Consider the following 19587-nt stretch of genomic DNA (forward strand, 5'->3'; position numbering starts at 1 on the left):
TAAAAAAAAGTTATTATTCCATGAGTAATACCAAAATGTTACCTTATAGATAAACCTTGATTAGCGCAATATGTTAAATTCTATAACATTGTGTTCTTTGATATGCACTAATGTTGTCTACGTTTTTTTCCCAGTAAATTTTAAAAGAACTTATTGAGGCATAATTGACATAAAATAAGTGGCACATGTTTAAAGGGTACAATTTAAAAAATATTGACGTAAATATACATCTGTGAAATCACCACTACAGTCAATATAATGAACATTCCCATCACACCCGAAACTTTCCTCATCCCATTTTCATCTCTCCCCGCCATCTCTGTCCCACCTACACCCTGGCCCTTCCCCAGGCAACTGCTGATTTACTTTCTCTTACTATAGATTAGTTTGTTTTTTCAGGAGTTTTATATAAATGGAGTCTCACCGTATGTACTCCCCTCCCCTTTTTTGGTCTGGCTTCTTTTACTTTGCATAGTTATTTTGAGATTCATCTAGTTTGTTCTGTGTATGAATAATTTATCCTTTTTATTGCTGAGTAGTATTTCTTTTTACGTATATGCCACAGATTGTTTATCCATTCACCTAATAATGGAAATTTGGATTGCTTCCAATTTTTGGCTATTACAAATAAAGTTGCAGTTTTTTGTGTGTTTTTTTTGAGGAAGATTAGCCCTGAGCTAACATCTGCTGCCAATACTCCTCTTTTTGCTGAGGAAGACTGGCCCTGAGCTAACATCCATGCCCATCTTCCTCCACTTTATACGTGGGACGCCTACCACAGCATGGCTTGCCAAGCGGTGCCGTGTCCGCACCCGGGATCCGAACCAGCCAACCCTGGGCTGCCGAAGCGGGAATGTGCGCACTTAACCACTGTGCCACTGGGCGGGCCCCTGCAGTTTTTAGCTATTAGGAATAAAGCTGTTATAAACATTGACTGCATTTTAAAAATTATTTTATTTTCGATTTTTACCACTTGCTGGCAATCATAGCTGTCAACTCTTATCATACAGCAATATTTTTATGCACCTTCTCCAGCAACTTGGTATTAGGGAAGACTATGAAAATACCTAACTTTAAACCTGTTTCTTGCATTTTACCCATTTTACTCATTCAAGGTATTGATTACAGGAAAGAAAAGATCTCATTTTGAATTTTGAAATCCTGACAGCCTGGCCAGCATTATCTTACCTTTTATACTAACCCTAAATAAAAATTTTAAATGTAACTGGATTAAAGCCTCTAGTCCTTAATTAACCAAAGAGCTTATGCAAATAGTTTCTTCACTGTAATGATGTTATGATGAATATTTTTATAAGGAGAATAAATGTTTCCTAATGACCATGTTTTATTTCCATAAGTAAATGTGGCAATTGAAGACTATTTTAGTTATCAAGTTTTCTCTAAACAAGGAAAATAGAAAGGATCCTATAATGCAATACGTAAAAAAAATTGAGACATAATCTAATTTGTGTTTTTTGTTGTTGAGAAAACTTTTTACTGTTCTCATTTTTATACTTTTTTATTTTTAAAATCTTATTACTTTATAGATTTGACTTTTAGGAATGTTTCATATGCAATAAAATTTCGCCCTCTTGAAAAATATTCCAAGTCTCCATTTTTAAAGAAAAATATGCAAAGCTTACAATATGTTGCCCCTTTCCACTTGTTTGCTCTTAACAATGTGTGTGTATATGTGTCTGAACTTACAGATACTGTGACACATACATATATATAAAATATTCTGTGACACATACATATATATAAAATATTCTAAGGCAATGGATGCTACCTGTTTATGATATACAATTGCATTAAATTCACAGTCTGTTAAGAATGGAGTTTTAATTTTTGGTAATTTCTTTTAAAGTAAAGTGGTCTTAATGTCATTTATGTTAATGACAAATATATAACTTTGATACAAATACATGCACAGTTTTATCTATTGATGTGTTTTCTTAAAAGGCTAATCTTATTACACACTTTTAATTCTGTATAGAGAACTTTTATTATAGATTGAGAAAAGGAAAATATAATTCCTTTCCTAGTAGAATCCTATATATTGAATTATTAAATCTGTTTAAATACATTATTTTCTTGTAGTATTGATTTAGGATCATTTATAATACCATTTGTGAATTGTGAAAAGCAGTTCTTTCGTTGCTTTTTATTATAGTTTAAAGGTAATTTGATTGAATGCCTTTTGATCTTCTTTCTGTGATTGTTAATATTTCTCTTATTAAGAATATTATGAATTTTGTGTAATACCAGAATAGAAATCAATTTTGGTTAATTTTCTTCTCTTTTGCTCCTTTATCTTTTTATCAGTAAAAAACTTTATTTGCCAGGCTAAAATATAAGCTAACATTATGATTTAGGCTCAGTAAAAAGCTAATACAAAGTATTTCTTTCAGATCTTTATAAAAATGGACTCCAAAGAGCTAACTTTGTACCTTTCATAGCTGTCCTGAAGGTAAGGAAAATCACTTGCTTGTGTTCACTGACTAATATTGTATTGATTGATAATCAAGGGCTTTTATAGGATTGCCATGGTCTTTCATTCAAGCAGAATTAATTAATTAATCAATTAATTAATTAATTAATTTTTGATGAGGAAGATTTGCTCTGAGCTAACATCCATGCCAGTCTTTCCTCCATTTTGTATACGGGTCACCGCTACAGCATGGCATGATGAGTGGTATAGGTCCGTGCCTGGGATCTGAACTGGTGAACCCAGGCTGCCAAAGTGGAGCATGCCGAACTTAACCACTATGTCACCAGGCTGGCCCCAAGCAAAATTCATTTTGATATTAGGTAGTAATAGTCAAAGAGTAAAGGAGGAAAGGATCTTTTTATATAGTATTCATCAATGTGTACACAGGAAAAATTACAAAATATAGTCTAAATTATTGTCTAACTGAAACATTTGATAGTTTGCATTTTATAAATTTTAATTTGAGGTTTCCTCATAAATATTACAGTAGATTGTTTAAACTTATACATTGATTTCTGAAGAAAAGGTTTAATGTTCCCTGTTTCCTTCAGGCTAATGGCCATTAACGTGTTTTCCCAGCTATTAAAGTTGCCATTCTAGAATAGCATTATTATAAAAATGTTCTAATATATTTAAATGTGATTGCCGTCAAGTTATCATGAAATTATGTCAACTTGAGGCACATAAATAGTTTAAATATTTGTGTATCATCACCACATAGAGTTTAAAATAGTCTTCATTACAATATGATTAAGAATAAAGTAGTCTCCCTTTTCACTGTTAATTTTAAGTAATTTTTTACACAATTACTCAATACTTCTATATTCTACCAATATTTATTGAGACCCTACTATGTGCAAAGTTCTACTTTTGGTGTAATGGATAATATAATCATGAGATAGGCTAGTTTCTTGCTTGTAAGTCATTTATAATCTAGTTGGGCATATAGTGTGTACACAGATATCTATAACACAAAGCAAAATGTAATAAGTATGAAAAAGAAGCATATGTACCAAAATATAATTTCCATACTTTTCCCAGTCTATAACAACATGACTAAAGAAAGGATAAAGTGTTTTTAAAACAAAAACCTAAAACCTCAAAAATTCCTACAAAGAAGAAGTAAAAACATTTTATCTTCAAACATTCTAAAGATACAGTCAGGCGACCTTCTGAAGTATACTTTAGTTGGAATTGTTGTTGATGCCAAGCTTAATCCCTGTGCTATACTTAGGAAAATTCAAACATCTGTTTCCTTGACCACTTTTAGCTTCCCAGAGGGTTTTAATTTCTCTCAGATATTTTTAGATATAAGGAAAAGTACTTTTTGAAGATTTATGCTGTTGGTAATTTTTTTCCCCTTTATAATCATGTTTTGCATTAGGGGAGAAGGTAGGTTTGATGTGTTTTCTCCACGCCAGGAATCCGAAGTAATATGGTGTACATAGATACCAAAATGTACATAGGGAAGCTAAGAAAAAGAGGTGCCAAAAATAGCATCTTAAAATACATAAAATACACAAGTAGCATAAAATACACAAAATATAAAGAGAGAAAGCTCATAGAATGAAACAAGTTAAAAGGTTCTCAGGGAACTTTGTAGCTGTCCTTTTTTTTTTTTTTTTACCCCAAACCTTATTTTTTGGCTAGCAATTTGTCATACTTCAATATATAATAGCATTATTAATAGTTTCCTAAATTGGCCAGATTGGATTTAATTTCCTTTCCTTTTCCCACCCTTAATTTTTTTTTTTTTTTTTTGAGATTTTATTATTTCCTTTTTCTCCCCAAAGCCCCCCGGTACATAGTTGTATATTCTTCGTTGTGGATTCTTCTAGTTGTGGTATGTGGGACGCTGCCTCAGCGTGGTTTGATGAGCAGTGCCATGTCCGCGCCCAGGATTCGAACCAACGAAACACTGGGCCGCCTGCAGCGGAGCGCACGAACTTAACCACTCGGCCACGGGGCCAGCCCCACCCTTAATTTTTTTTTTAAAGAGGAAGGAAAATCAAAGAGATGAATAATCCAAATCTGAAATCGAACAAGAACTGAGATAAATAGTACTCAATTTGAAATTGAACATGAACTGAAATTCCTAGGAAACTAAATACCAGATTGGATGAGAAAAGATCTAAAATGTCTCATTTATTCAAAAGACTTTTCACATGTTACAAAACATCAGCAAGATGAAAAGTAGACTGGAGCTTGTTTCCCTGGAGCTGTTTGGTGGGTATATGAAGTTTCCCTTGTAAAGAGAGCTTGTTTCACGTCAATTTAAGTGGCATTTTGCTTATTCACATGTGCTAGTGTTTCTCTTTCGTTTTGGCCCAGCTGAGAGAAAAGTAGAAGTCAATCTTAAAACAAATACAGAATCTTAGTTTAATAAAAAGAGATTATAAACAGCATAGAAATTTATTTGGGGAAAAAGTAGAGTGTAAAATCAATTTTTCCTTTATGTTCTCCTCTATAAACCAAGTGGTAACAAGTTTGTACTTCACCACAAGAACTTGTGATTTGTCGCTTAAAATATTGCAAAGTAGCAAAAACTTAAGCTCGTAGTAAACATGATATTTTGATAAGATAGTAGGAATAATGAGAATGAGGAAGACTAATAAGTTATTAAGAAACAAGTTGTGGTATATGCATACAATGAAATATTGTTCTGCCATAAAAAGGAATGAAGTTCTGACATTTGCTACATTATGGATGCACCTTGAAAATGTACTGAGAGAAGCCAGACACAAAAGGACAAATATTATATGATTCCACTTGTTTGAGGTACCTAGAAAAGGCAAATTCAGAGAGACAGAAAGTAAAAATAGACGTTACGAAGGGCTGGGAGGAGAGGCGACAGGGTAGTTCTTGTTTTGTGGGTATGGAGTCTCTGTTTGGGACGAGGAAAAAGTTCTGGAAATAGATAGTGGTGATGGTTGCATAACATTGTGAATGTACTCAATGCCATTAAATTGTACACTTAAAAATGATAAATTTTTATGTTACGTATATTTTACCACAATTTATTAAGAAAAAGCCATAGAACTGGAAAGGATATAGAAAACGCTCAGGTGCATTCCCTCTAGGAAGCCTTCCTGGAGTAGCTCCTTAAAACAAAGCAAAGCAAAGCAAAAACCAAGCCCTTACATAGAATTTCCACTGCTGTTAAGTAGGGAGGTTCCTGTTTTGCTCTCACTTGAACTTTCTTTGAGTTTATTTTGCTGTTCTTTTTCTGATTTACTAAGATTAATTTTTTAATGTCATTTCAACCTTCTTTCCTAAATGTATTTCAGGCTATTTATTTCCCTCTAGCTGCATCCATGCAGTTTCGATATTTAGTATTTTCACCATCAAGTTCAAAGTATTTTCTAATTTCCATTGTGATTTCTTCTTTAAGCCATGAATTATCTAGAAGTATGTTTCTTATCCAAGCATATGAGAATTTTCCAGTTATCCTCTTGTTATTGTTTTCTTAAGAAATGCTTAATTGCACTGTGGTCAGAGAATATGCTCTGTGCAACTTTAGTCCTATCAAATTTGTTGAAACTTGCTTTATGGCCCAACATGTAGAAAATTTTTGTAAATATTCTCTGTATTTTTGGAAATAAGTACTCTCCAGTTGTTGTATGTGATAATATATATAGCTGAATACACCATATATGCTGTTCAAATCTTTATTCTTATGTATTTCTCCATCAGTTACTGAGAAGCTTATGAAAAATGTCTCCTCCTTATGATTTGAATTTGTCTGTTTCTCTTATAATTCTGTCATTGGCCTTACATATTTGGAGGCCATGTTATAAGTTGCATGCAGATTTAAAATTATTAAATATTGCTTTTGAATGGAACTTTTTAAATGATTTTATTATTAAGTAGTAACATAAGCTCCTTTGTCTCAAGTGTAGTTATAATTGCCTGTTGAAGCATTTTTATCATGTCTGCTGTAAATTGCGTATTCCTGGGTTAATTTTATCAGATAATTCTAACATCTCTATCATCTTGATGTTGGCATCTATTGATTGTCCTTTTACATTCAGTTTGAGACCTTGGGTTTTGGTATAAGTGAATTTCACTTGAAACTTGGACATTTTGATAATTTGTCCTGAGACTTTGGATTTTATTTTTTTAATCAGTTTTTTATTGTGGTAAAATACCCATAACATAAAATTTACCATTTTAACCATTTTTAAATATAGAATCCAGTGGCATTAAGTACATTCACTTGTTGTGCAACCATCACCACCATCCATCACCAGAACTTTTTCCTCTTCTCAGACTGAAACTCTGTACTCATTAAATAACAACTCCCCATTCTCCCCCTCCCCCAACTCTCTGTAGCCACCATTCTACTTTTCATCTCTATGAATTTTCCATTTCTGGGTACCTTACATAGGTGGAATCATATAATATTTTTCCTTTGTATCTGGCTTTTTTCGTCTAGTGTAATGTCTTCAAGGTTCATTCACGCGTGTGTCAGAATTCCATTCCTTTTTAGGGCTGAATAATATTCCATTATATGTATATACCACATTTTGTTTATCCATTCATCTGTTAATGGACATTTGGGTTGTTTCCAGCTTTTGGCTATTGAGAATAATGCTGCTCTGAACATTTGTGTACAAATATCTGTTTGAGTCCCTGCTCTTAATTCTTCTGTGTATATACCCAGAAGTGGAATTGCTGGATCACATAGTAGTTCTATATTTAATTTTTTGAGGAATTGCCATACCGTTTTCTACAGCATTTGCACCATTTTACATTCCCACCAGCAATGCACAAGGGTTCCAGTTTCTCCACATCCTTGCCAACACTTGTTATTATTATTATTTTGATAATAGCCATCCTAATGGGTGTGAAGTGGTATCTTATTGTAGTTTTGATTCACATTTCTTAAATGATTAGTGATGTTTGGCATCTTACTTGTGTGTCTTCTTTAAACTTTTAGTTTTAGGTGGCTTTTTTTGACACTATTCTGGCAGAAGAAGGAGAGGCATGGTATCATTACTGCCAGCTATGGGTAGAAGTCCATGTTCCCTAATCAGCCTCCACTGAGCGATGCTCCTTGTTACTGCAGGTGGAGAGGTTCCACTGACATCATGGGAGGGAGGGAGGGTGGTGCTCAGTATTGACTGGTAGGGATGAAACTTCTGGCTCCCTACTTGGCCTTCTCTGACTCATCCTGGCAGGAGTGTTGGGATGCCTCATTACAGCCTTGTGAAAGTGTAATTCTGGGCTCCCTCAGCCTTTGCTGGAATGGGTAAAGGTGACTTCAGTTTTTTTCTGTGGTGTTTGTTTCAGTAGGACAGTTATTGTCAAAAAGTTTTCTTTCTTGTTATGCTGCCATTTTCCGGCCTCTTTGGCTAAAGAGAGCAAGCTTTTGTTGGGGCCTCGGTTGTCTGTGTCCATTGGCATTTCTGGGTTGCCAGCTTCTTCAGCTCCAAGTCTGGAATGTATGAGTCAAAAAAAACCCCCAGAGAACTCACCATTCTGTTGTCCCTCAGGTCTGGAGGTCCCTAGTTTTTTTCCTTCTTTCCACTTTTCAGTGTCTTCTTATGTTTGTTTTATGTATAATTTTTCAGGATTTTAAATAGTATATAGCAGGAGGAATAGGGAAAAGTACACCTACTTCATCCTCCTAGAAGCAGAAGTCAGTTTATTAAAAGTCCTTGTCTGTTAATTCTATCATCTCTGTCATTTCTGCTTTTGTTTCCAGAGTTTGATTTTTTTTTCCTGGTTGGGAGTCCTATTTTCCTGCTTCTTTGCAAGTTTAGTAATTTGTAATTCGATGCTGGACATTGTGATGATTATGTTGAGTCTCTGTTAGTTCCTTTAAGGCTGTTGAACTTTATTTTGGCAAGTGGTTAAGTTTCTTGCACATCAGCTTGATCCTTTTGGGGCTTGTTTTTAAGCTTTGTTAGAGTGTCTAGAGTGGCCTTTACTCTAGGACTATTTTAGTTTTTCTTTAGGTGTGACCCTTCTAGGCTCTCTACTGAATCCCCCTAGTGTTCATTGAAGTCTCTCTACTCTGGCTGTTCAGAATGCTTATATCTCCCAGCTTTGTGTGGATTGTTCTTTGCTGAGTCTTGTGGAGTTTCACTTTATGCATATGCAATTTAGTATTCAGCCAAAAATTACAGACATTCCCTATGAGGATATCTGGAGCTCTTTCTCTACATAGCTTTCTTCTTTAGTGAACTCTACTGTGCAAATCCCAACAGCCTCAGCTTCCCGAAACTGATCACTGTCTCCTCAATTCATTTAGACTGCTGTGCTGCAGTCTAGAAATTGCCTCTAGGCAGAAAGCCAGGGAAAATGGAATGCTTGTTTGCCTGATTTACTTCCCACATCTCAGGGATTGCTATTCTTTGCTACATATTGTGTTATGTCTGATATCAGAAGTTTTACATGTTTTGTCCAGTGTCTTAATGCTTTGTGACAGGAGGGCAAAACTGAATTCTAAATACTCTACCTTTGCCAAAAGTATCTGTCTCTTTCTTAGTTTTTAATTGTAAAGAAGAAAAAGGCAGAAGTTTTTGTACTTCAGGAACTCAGTTCCATATTTTTTCCATAGATAAAAAAATATAAACAGGATAACTATTAAAAAAACAGTCATGGGCACATCTTTCTCTCCCATGTTTAGAGGAATCATTAAGTAAATGATGGTACAGTCACATGAGGGGATATAGTATACTTACGTGGAATGATTTTTTTTTATTGAGTTCATAATAGTTTACATCATTGTGAAATTTCACTTGTATATTATTTCTCGTCCATCACCACTCAAGTGCTCCCTTTTACTCCCTGTGCCTAGCCCCCAGGCCCCTTCCCCTGGTAACCACTGAAGTATTTTCTTAGTCCACGTGTTTGTTTATATTCTACATATGAGTGAAATCACATGGTGATTGTCTTTCTCAGTCTGGCTTATTTTGCTTAGCATAATGCTCTCCAGGTCCATTGAAATGATATTTTTAAGAAGCTTTTGATAATGTAGAATAATGATCACAGATAATGTGACTGAGAAAAATATGATGCAAGAGTATATCTATTGCTCTTTTATAGAAGTAATATACATGCATGGAAAAATACTTGAAATGAATATCCCAAAAGGTAAATAGAACTTATTTCTGGATAATAAGATTGTAGATGATTTAAATTTTCTCTTTAAGACTTTTCCAAGATTCCTGGAACAATCTTGTATTATTTTTATAATAAGAACCAATTTTTAGCAGGTAAATTTTTGCTTACCCTTTTTAGGAAATCAGCAGACCTGAGTAGGACTACCCATATTCAGCAACAAGCAAAATGGATTGAACGTAGGTTCTATGTATGGAGGCTATCGTTAAAAGAAATAGAATGGCAGGCATAGGAAGGAAGCAGGAGGAGCAGACAGGACACAAAGACAAGGAGTAACAAGTAAAAGCACATGAAGAATATACTTTGGAAGAAGAACTACCTCAGGAAATAGGAGACTTTTTCAGATAGAACTTTTCTATATTTTAAAAGAAATTAAAGAAGTTATGGTACTGATAAAATAAGAGATCAGAGATGAAATAACTATAAGATTAGATGAAAAGTGAGCTAGCAGAGCTAAGAAAACAGACCAAGGGTGGACCCATTAAAAAAGTGAAAAGCATCTTAGAAAAAGCAAGTTAAAGAACCAGCACTTCTGAAAATAAAATCAGTGATAAAGAGACCAGACTTATGAAAAAAATCACACAAAACGAAGCTAGAATAGTCAGAGAGAAAAACTGTTACAGAGAAGACGCTGGATGTAGAAAGCAGACAACAGAGATCAAACATTCGCATAATTCCTATTTCTAAAATAGAACATAAGATAAAATAGAAGAATAATACATTTTTCTGGTGCATAACTGAACTTCAAGGATAAAGAAAGAATCCTTTAATTCCATAGAAGAAAAAGCAAGCTGAACTGCGACTTGTTTGCCATGAGTAGATACTATAATAGAATAGAGTAGTTTGTAGTATATTAAAAAAAATGGTGTATCCTCTTGTCGGCTGGGCTGTCATGAAAATCTAAGCTCATAGATGTGTATTTTTGGACGTATCGTAACTTAGGAATTATAGTCCTTTTGAAGCTTCCTGAGCAAACTACTTTAAGATTTATACCACCAGTCAAAATTAACAACTTATAAATGGAGATATTATGGTAAGACAACAGTGGCATGGTGGTCATTGAATCTGATTAAATATTGTCTTATTCTGGTAAGTCAGACAATAAAAATTTTTTTGTATCACGTGAGAACTTCTGTAACTGAGTCAACTACAGAATGCTAAAGAGTATAGAAAAGGGGCCCCACCCCACATTAGCGGTTTGAGTGGGAAAGCTGGTACATGTCAGGAGTATTTTCAAAGAGGAGACGATGCTTAAATTAAGACTTGAAAGACAAATAAAAGTTACCAGGCAAAGTGGGAAAGGGCGTTCATCATGGAGGAAAAAGGACATGGAAAAGACACAGAAGCATGAGAATTATAGATTAAAAATTTTGTGATTAGTAATTAGTTCATTGAGATTTTTCACAAAATAATAGCTATCACTATTCTTCTGTTTACTTGAGGCTTGGAAATTTATTTAAAACTCAGAGTTTTTCCTCCAAAAATAAAAGCAGAATATATTTTGTATTGTACATAAATTAAAAAAAAAAAACTATTTTGGTACTTAACATTCCCTTATTTATGGAAAAAGATGATTAATATTATGATTATTGTGCCTGCTTCAAACTTGAAACTTCTTGTTGACCATATGACATAACGTCCTGATTGTACCGATTTGTTCTTGAAGAATTTTTGTTGTGACTTTAATAAAACTTAGGTAATTTTTCTAAAGTATATGAACAGATATAATTGTGAAAGCATTTGTTGGTATCTACATAGCACCATTCTATAACTGTACTACAGTATTTTAAAGCAGACTGTGATAATCTATACCAGGGGTTAATAAAGTATAGCCAGTGGCCAAATCTGGCCTGCTACCTGTTTTTGTAAATAAAGTTGTATTGAAAAACTTCATGTTCACTTGTTTATGTATTGTCTGTTGCTGTTTTCACACTACAGTGAAACTAGAGTTGAGTAATTGTGGCAAGAGACCTATGGCCTTGAAGACCTAAAATATTTACTATCTGACCCTTTACAGAAAAAGTTTTCTTACCCCTGAGCTGTATGACATACGAAGGACAGAGAGATAAACAACTGTTTAAAGTAACATATGTAAATAGCACTTTTTTTCTATAAACTGTGACTTGCTTTATGTGATGGAAATCATATGTCAGCATAGATTCATTAGTAGGTCTTAGAGAAAGTGACATTTTAAGAGCTTGCTGGATAAATGGTTGATAGAAGGGAGGAAAGTTGGTGAACCAAAAGACAAGAGGGTGATTCAGTTTCAATTTCAAATAATTCTATAACTTGAGAAATATAAGCTTTGTTAGAATCAACTTTCTTAGAAATATCCTCCATTTTATACATTAAAAAAGTAGCATGTGTTAAATGTACATTCAGTGAATAATATACATTGAACGTAATCTCATTGCATTGTGAACATTATTTAAAATTATTGTGGAAAAGAGGACCTATTGGTATTTTGATCAGAAGAATGATTTCTTAAGTTAATTTCAACTAGACTGCTATTATTGGCCTTCTTGATAAATGGATTGCCTGGTAAGCATTGCTATTCTCACCTTACCAAGTTCCAGCAATCCATGATATTTTGGACAGGTGTTTTATATTTAGGTAAAAATCTGTTCATTCCATCACTTACACTTACATAAACCATTTTGTTTGATTCATTCCATAATGAGCAGTGAAAGAGATAGATGCTATTCATAACTTTTAGAGCTAAAAAAAATTCTCCATGTGAATTTCATTAACTTTCTTTTTTAATCAGTTTAACAGTATGGACAAATCTAAAATAATCTGTCCGTGGAAAATGTTCATGTGCAATATTGTATGTAGTGTTTTTGCCACATAGTGATAGATTCTGTTGTCAGTAATAGAGCACTTTACTTTTCATTAATACTAACATTTTAGCATACTGTCTTCTTTTTTAAGTTTTTTATTTCTGTTTAAAATTCAGCGAGTTAGGTGATTAATAGATTACTGAAATGGTAACTGTAAGATGGCCAAAAATAACCAACAAGGCATTCTACAGTATAATTTTCTCTTTGATGAATGTCAGTTAGTTGACGGAATTAGAGAAAAATAAGATACTAGCATGAACTCTGATGAATATGAATTTCCTTTTCCTGATAAAGAGTTGCCCATTTGGAAAGCATTATAATCTGATTTGGTTTAATATTTTTTGGGTTTAATTATGCAACACATAAAAATACTTTATAATCTGAGGTTGTAATAGTTTTATTATTATTATCACTACTTTTATAATATTTATTTAGTGTTCAGATAATGACTTCGTTTCTTCTATGTGGTTGTTAATGTTTTTCAGCTGTTATGCATCCTTTATCTAAAACTTAAAAAAAATTAAGCTGTATATTAGCCTTTGTGTTTTTGTTTCCTGAGGAATTTTTTCCAAGGAATCTTATACCTTTAGTGAACTCTTTGAGAATATTCTCATGGTGGATCTCTGGTTATAACCTTTAGAGAAGTTGTTTATAACCTTTAGATAAAAGGTTTCAATGTTCAGCTTTTGTCCAGCCACCTGCTTTAGGATTCATAGACTTGCTAAGTGTATATTTCCCACTTTTTCCTGCCACAATTTTCATTTCATTGGTGAAATTGATTTGTCAGTTTGTTCATTATAATTTTCAATACTAGAGCTTTCACAGGGCTAAATAATCAGAATCAGCTTTTGAGGTCAGTGTCAGCCCCACTGACCTCCACTGTGTTGTCACCTGAGTCAGCCTGACAGGGATTAACCCTTTGTTAGTGTGATAATGTCTTTACTTATGAGTTGGCTTTTTAATACTTAAGATTGAAAGAAACAAAAGACAGAACAAAAGTAGCAGACTGAACTCCTGAATTGAAAAGAGTTTTGTCTTTCCCCCACAAACCATGAAAGTGTTCATTTGAATTTTAGTATTAATATTTTAAGATACAAAAATGACTATTTGACTTGCAAAACGTTCCTATAATTACCAAGTTTTAGGCTAAATAAATTAAGGAAATACATGTAAGAAATTTTCATAAACTTGGCTATTTCGTATAGGTCTAAGACAATGTATTTAAGAAAATTGGCTGTAGTGACAGGCATTAAACTTTATTTTTGGTGGTATTTTTGTGCTGTGTCCTTGAAATTAATAAATATCTAGAATAAAAATCATTGTGATGTGGATTTAAAATGTAATTCTTGTCCATCTTCATACCAGGAGGTACACCTTCTATTAGTCAGGGCCTACCTATGGCAAAGTAATTTGGGGTGTATACCATTTAAAATAATATTTTCTATAATTGTCTTATATAAAATAAAAATAAAGGTTTCTCATGAAATATATAAATTATGTGTTTGTTTCAAACTGGGATACAGCAAACTATTGCTTGTATGTAAAATATATACTGTTTAGGCCTTGAATTCTCTTCTCTTAGATAGTAAATGGTTATTTTTTGTTAAATTACAAGAAATCAATTCTTTGAGGACGAAAATGATTTAAAGGAAGTGTGTCTTAAATATGAATTAGTTGTTTCTTTGACTCATGAGATAAATTAGTTTAATTACACATGGCAATTTTCTTGGCTAGTGATGTAATGTGAAATAAAATTCTCTCTTTCCCGTCCCTGAAAACTCAAGCCAATTAATAGAACTTTTAAGCTCTTTGTCATAGGCCACCATGGAGGTCTGCAGAGAAGAACTTTAATCCAATAAACATTTCATTTAGATCATGAAAAGAAAGCATGAGGAGAAGCTCCTGTAAGAGAGGGTGTTACTATGATTCCACCCATGAAGAGATGTGAGGAATTTGCCAAATTAACCAAGAGGTCCTCATATTTAACGCATAAATGTGTCAAAACTAACAGAATAATTATTTAATTTGCTTGAACTCTATATTGAGAAAACTCTAAAAAGCCACAACTGTTTTCTTCAAAGCCTTCACTGTTGGGCTGGATGGACAGGGCAAAGGGAGGTTGTGAGAAATCCAGATAGCAAATAACACTGGCCGAAGCTGGTCAGAAAAGGGAATAGATAATTAGACGTAATTAGCGTGTATGAATTGTTGTCTCTCTGCCCTTAGCTTGAATAAATTTTGAAGAAAAACCCCTAGTAGTGAAAATCCTTTGATGTAGGAAGAGTCATTGTGGCTTGGCAGCATAAAGGCAGTGTTTTATACTTCTTACACAATGGTTGTGATACAGAAAGAGTGAATAGACTCTGCACCCCCCTGTCTGCTTTATAGCAAGGACTTTTGGATTCTCTTGAAACAAAATGCATCACAAGTTTTCAGTTGTTAGTAATGAGGTAGCGGACCTCATCAGGGCTCAGAGGAAGCCATCTTTAGCTTTTGTTTAAATCTTAATCACAGTTTTTTTCTTTCTGGGAAATCTGTTTTCTTAAATCAACACTTCTTTTCCCTTCTTTGCTTGCACCTCCAATAAGAGAAAGGAATAATGATCAAGATAGCTAAATAGAAGAGTTAAACAAAAATTATCACATAAAAGACATGCATTTTTGTGTTTTTAATCCCAAATGAAAAAGATGTTTGCTATATTCCTTTTTGCCTCGGATTGGTAACATTCTAGTAAGGTTGTTTTTATAATAAAATGTATAAGAAAACATGGGGAATGATTTTAGATTGGTTTTTGAAAGAACTTATTTTTCAAATTGAAATTACACAAAGTAAAATGGTATGTTCCTATTTTATTGTATTTAAGTTTTTAAATGGAAATCAGTTTGTTTAAATATGTTACTCAGTAGATTTACCTTAAATTTATTTGAGAGACAGTGGAAATACAGGTTTGGGAACTTAGTTCTGTGTGGATATTCTGTATCCATTACGGGGAAAACAAATTATTCTGGAGAAAGTATTGCATCTATTTGGAAATTTCCTGAGACCTGAGACAATAAGTCACCTAAAATGCAGTATCAATTTATTCTGGTAGTTGAATTATGTTCACTTTGACTATCTAAAGTATTTTTAAAAATTAGCCCTCAGCAAAAAGAGAAATTAGCTATTTCAAAATTCTAAAGTAAATCCTGTATTTTGGTGGGGAGGGGGACTAAAAGAGTTTACACGTTATCCTCAGTATTGGAATAGCATCTCTAAGTAAGTTTTATATTTCTGATAATTTTCACTCTCCTCTGTCAGCTATTCTGGAATTATGTTTTAAAAAACTACCCTTCGGATACTTAAGTGCTCAGATTTCCTTCTAATTAATATTCCTCTTTTAACATATTTTAATGATCAGACTTTCTGCAGCAATCATTCAGTGATCCATTCCTTCGTGTTTAATCTATGAATCTATTTTTATGTGTCGCTTTGCTTTGGTGTATTTTTGTTCTGACGTTTTGATTCTGGATAGACTTCTTTCAAGGCACAATGCTCTGAGATGCTTTTGGCTACTTAACCCATTTTGCATATTGTGCCATTTGTAGAATAAAGTAGCCTTTTATACTCAAAGTTGATTTGAACTCTGAAAGGCAACACCTGAACATCTCACAAAACTGGATAATTATGGCTGATTGTGTTTTTCAGGTATAGGTCACAGGAAATTCATTTGGGGTAAAGTACGTACAAAGCTAAGAAATATGCAGATTTTCTGTTGTAGGATTGTGTAAAAATTATTTACAGTTAATACTTGCATAAAGGTTAGAAAGGTTGATGAAGTGATATTTAGTTTTGCTTTACTATTCACTGCATGTCAGAATGTAATTATGACTGATTCATGAAACTGTCTTAGAAACGAACCATCTTTATTAAAATGCTGATCAAGATAAGAGCTGACAGTAATAAAGAATAGAACATTTTAGTCTTGTTGCTTTTGAATGATTGCTAATTACCCCAGAGGTCATGTATAGTGCTTGGTAGGATTCATTGACATTATTTCTTTTAAGTCTGCTGTTTCAACAACATCTGAGTATGAAGACACAAACTGTGTGCAATCGAACAATAGTTTGGCCAAGTTTTTGAGGCTTCAGGATATCCAAGAAATCTTTTTTCTGCTATAATGAATTTAGCTTTTCTCTCTCTCAAAATTATAGTATATTAGAGGTGCTTGGTACAAAATACTTTGTATATTCATTTACTATTGACTGTATTTAGACTTCCCATTTTTAAGTTGGTATTCAATTGTATACATAGGTTATTGAGACAATGTCCTCTCTAAATAAACGCACAAAGATATAAAATTAATAAGAATAAAATGTAGACTGGAACTTAAATTAGAATCCATAGAAAAGACTTCTTAATATGATCAGAATGTACTCCTACGATCAGTAGTTGGTGTTCAACTTGTTTTTATTAAATGTGAACTTTGTAATTTGTCTTTAAATACACTTGGAAGTCCTTGTAATGTATTCCTCAGCCAATAATGAATAATGGTGGTTAGCATTCACATATTATAAGGATATAGTCAATTAACTGAAAAAACTCTGACATAATGTCTAAAATAACTTGTCTTTAAAATTCTTAACTGAATGTAGAAGAAACCACACAATCACATCACACATGTTTGTGCGGTTTCTATGATATAGCAGAAAAAACAATGGGTTAAGAAGGCAGTCCTTTGTGAGTCTGGCTCTGTCACTGACTTTGGGCCAGGTTCTTGAATCCACTTGAGTTTACATTTTTTTTTTTTCCATCTGTAAATGATGGGGTTGGACTACAAGATTGCTAAGGCCCTTATTAAGCTAAGAATTTTAAAAAAGATTAAATTTCGGAAGTTTACTTGTAAATGGTTTCTTTTGAACTATGATCGATTTCTCCCCCAAACATTTTTCTAAATGTGGCGTTAAAGTCCTAGGCTAGCTAGTCTACAAAAACCTACTTGCTCCAAATAGCTGAAATATTATACCTTTTTAAGATAAAGTAGAAGAAAGCAATGTTCATGTTTCAACATGCATTAGTTAAGTGCTTAATCACTGGGGATACAATGATGAATATTGTCCTGAGATGAATCCTGCCATCAAAGACATCAGGATGTTCTAGTAGAGGAAATAGACACACCAACAAATAATTATAGTATAGGAAAAATAGTATACTACAACATACAATGAGTAAGGAGTGATTAACTGTGTGTTAGGAGATTACAATTCTTATAATTATATAAAACAGCAATTTATTAAATTAAATTAAAACCACAACTTTTAGATAAGTTTTCTACTTTCTGTAAAGCTGGTGATTATGGAGGATAAGGGAATGAAATGGAAGTTTTTGTGAATTCTGACTGGACTCCTGCGTGTGTCTACAAATTTCAGAGGTTGATGAAACTAGAGCTTTGTTATGCCTTTTGTTTTCTTTATTTGGATGTATCACTGCCATCACTCTTGGTTTAATAATCATGCTTATGATTTAGTTTTGCTCTAATTGGAATGACATAGAGATTTTCCTGAGAAAACTGGACAAGGCTTAGAAGGGAGGAGAGGGCAGAGGAAGAAGGCTAAAAATAGTTTCAGTGTATGTGGAAGAAGTTACCTAGGTGGAACTAAGTAAGTTATGAATAGTGAGAGTTGAGAAATATAGAGCAAAGAATATGTAGAAACTTGTTTTGAAGGAGAAAGAAGGGTAGTAGGAAAGGGATGTAAGTCATAACTAGAGGTTAAGAGAGCCTGTTTAACTTTTGGAATATCCTCATTTTGTGTGAAGGCAGACTGCAAACACAGGGCTATCCATGTTAGCCATTTTATAACTTGAGGAGTGCTTGTAAATAAGGATGATCATTCAAACTGCTTAACAACTGGTACAGCGTTGACAGACCAATCAGAACAGACGTTGGGCTCTGAACAGTCAGTCATGCCATCCTGGTGTGTGCTAGTGAGTACCAGCCATGCCAATAAATAAAAGTAAGTGTGTGTATATGTATGTGTGTCTCTACTCACAGAGGCCGTCAAAGTTTGAAGGAGCCTTAGAAACATTTATCCCACTACCTCTTTGTACAGTTGAGACAATCGAGGCTCATGCCTTAGATCGTCTTACCTAAGATTGCCCAGCTAGTGGCAGAGCCAGGTCTAGAACCCAGATTTCCTGCTCTTTATTGAGAGTTCTTTCCACCAAACCATGTTGCACAATATGTGTGTGTGTATGTTTTAATATTTAATTATAATATATGATTATATATTCATTATATTTACATATTATAATCTTATTGTCTTTGGGTAGAATTAATATATTCTCAATTGCTTTTATCCTTAAGGAACTCTTTATCTTTTTCTTATAAAAGTATAATCTACCTTACTAACGTATCTTTAGTTGTATACAATAATAAGTTAAATATGGTGATAGGCAAATCTTGTTTTAACAAATAGCTTAAAATTTACTCTTCAGATCTTTTATCAGCAATAAGAATAAGTTGCAAGTTGACTGAATTTGTCTTCTTTCTCTTCCTCTTTTCATCTTCAGATAAAAGTGCTAATGAACAGTGAAATGACAAAAAGTTGAGCAAATACAATGAGGAAAGAGCAGAAGCAGAGTTTAGAATATTTATAAATGCTATCTTGAATGCTGAAAGTCTTGATAATGAAGTCTGAAAATAGACGGGTTATTTTTTAAGCTAAATATTTTATTAAGATTTAGTTTTTCTTTATTATTTCAGAAGTTGTGATTATACTGTAAATGAATCACATGCATTATGGACTTTGTGTATTTATATTATATTATATTATATTACATATATATTATATATATATATTATAGTGTTTTTTTTAGATAGAAAAGTTATTTTTTACTTCTGATTATTTGTATAGAAGAAGGAAAAATCTTGTAGATAAATTTATTGGATTTTGAAAACATAGATTTTGCAAAGCTGCATATATAGCAAGAAGTCCCTATTAGCCTGGAGATTTATTGCAGAGTTCCTTTTTGTGGGAGAAAATGAAAGCTTACAGGGCTGCAGTTATGCGTTTGGTAGCATGATTATGAGAAAGATTCTCAAAAGGTACATGCATCGGCTTCTTTCCAGTTTGTAATAGTCATACTTATGTT

The 19587-nt window shown here is 33.3% G+C and overlaps 1 protein-coding gene across 2 annotated transcripts in view; it reads left to right on the forward strand.

Annotated features, from left to right (window-relative positions):
• AFG1L (AFG1 like ATPase) overlaps nt 1-19587 on the forward strand; it is a 196224-nt gene that overhangs the window by 96805 nt on the left and 79832 nt on the right. For both annotated transcript variants that reach the window (XM_008520642.2, XM_070559193.1), the window contains exon 7: nt 2412-2470. In XM_008520642.2, coding sequence (XP_008518864.1) covers nt 2412-2470 — 59 coding nt within the window. The remainder of the gene's footprint in view (nt 1-2411; nt 2471-19587) is intronic.

The sequence above is a fragment of the Equus przewalskii genome, chromosome 9, assembly GCF_037783145.1.
Source record: "Equus przewalskii isolate Varuska chromosome 9, EquPr2, whole genome shotgun sequence".
NCBI lineage: Eukaryota > Metazoa > Chordata > Mammalia > Perissodactyla > Equidae > Equus > Equus przewalskii.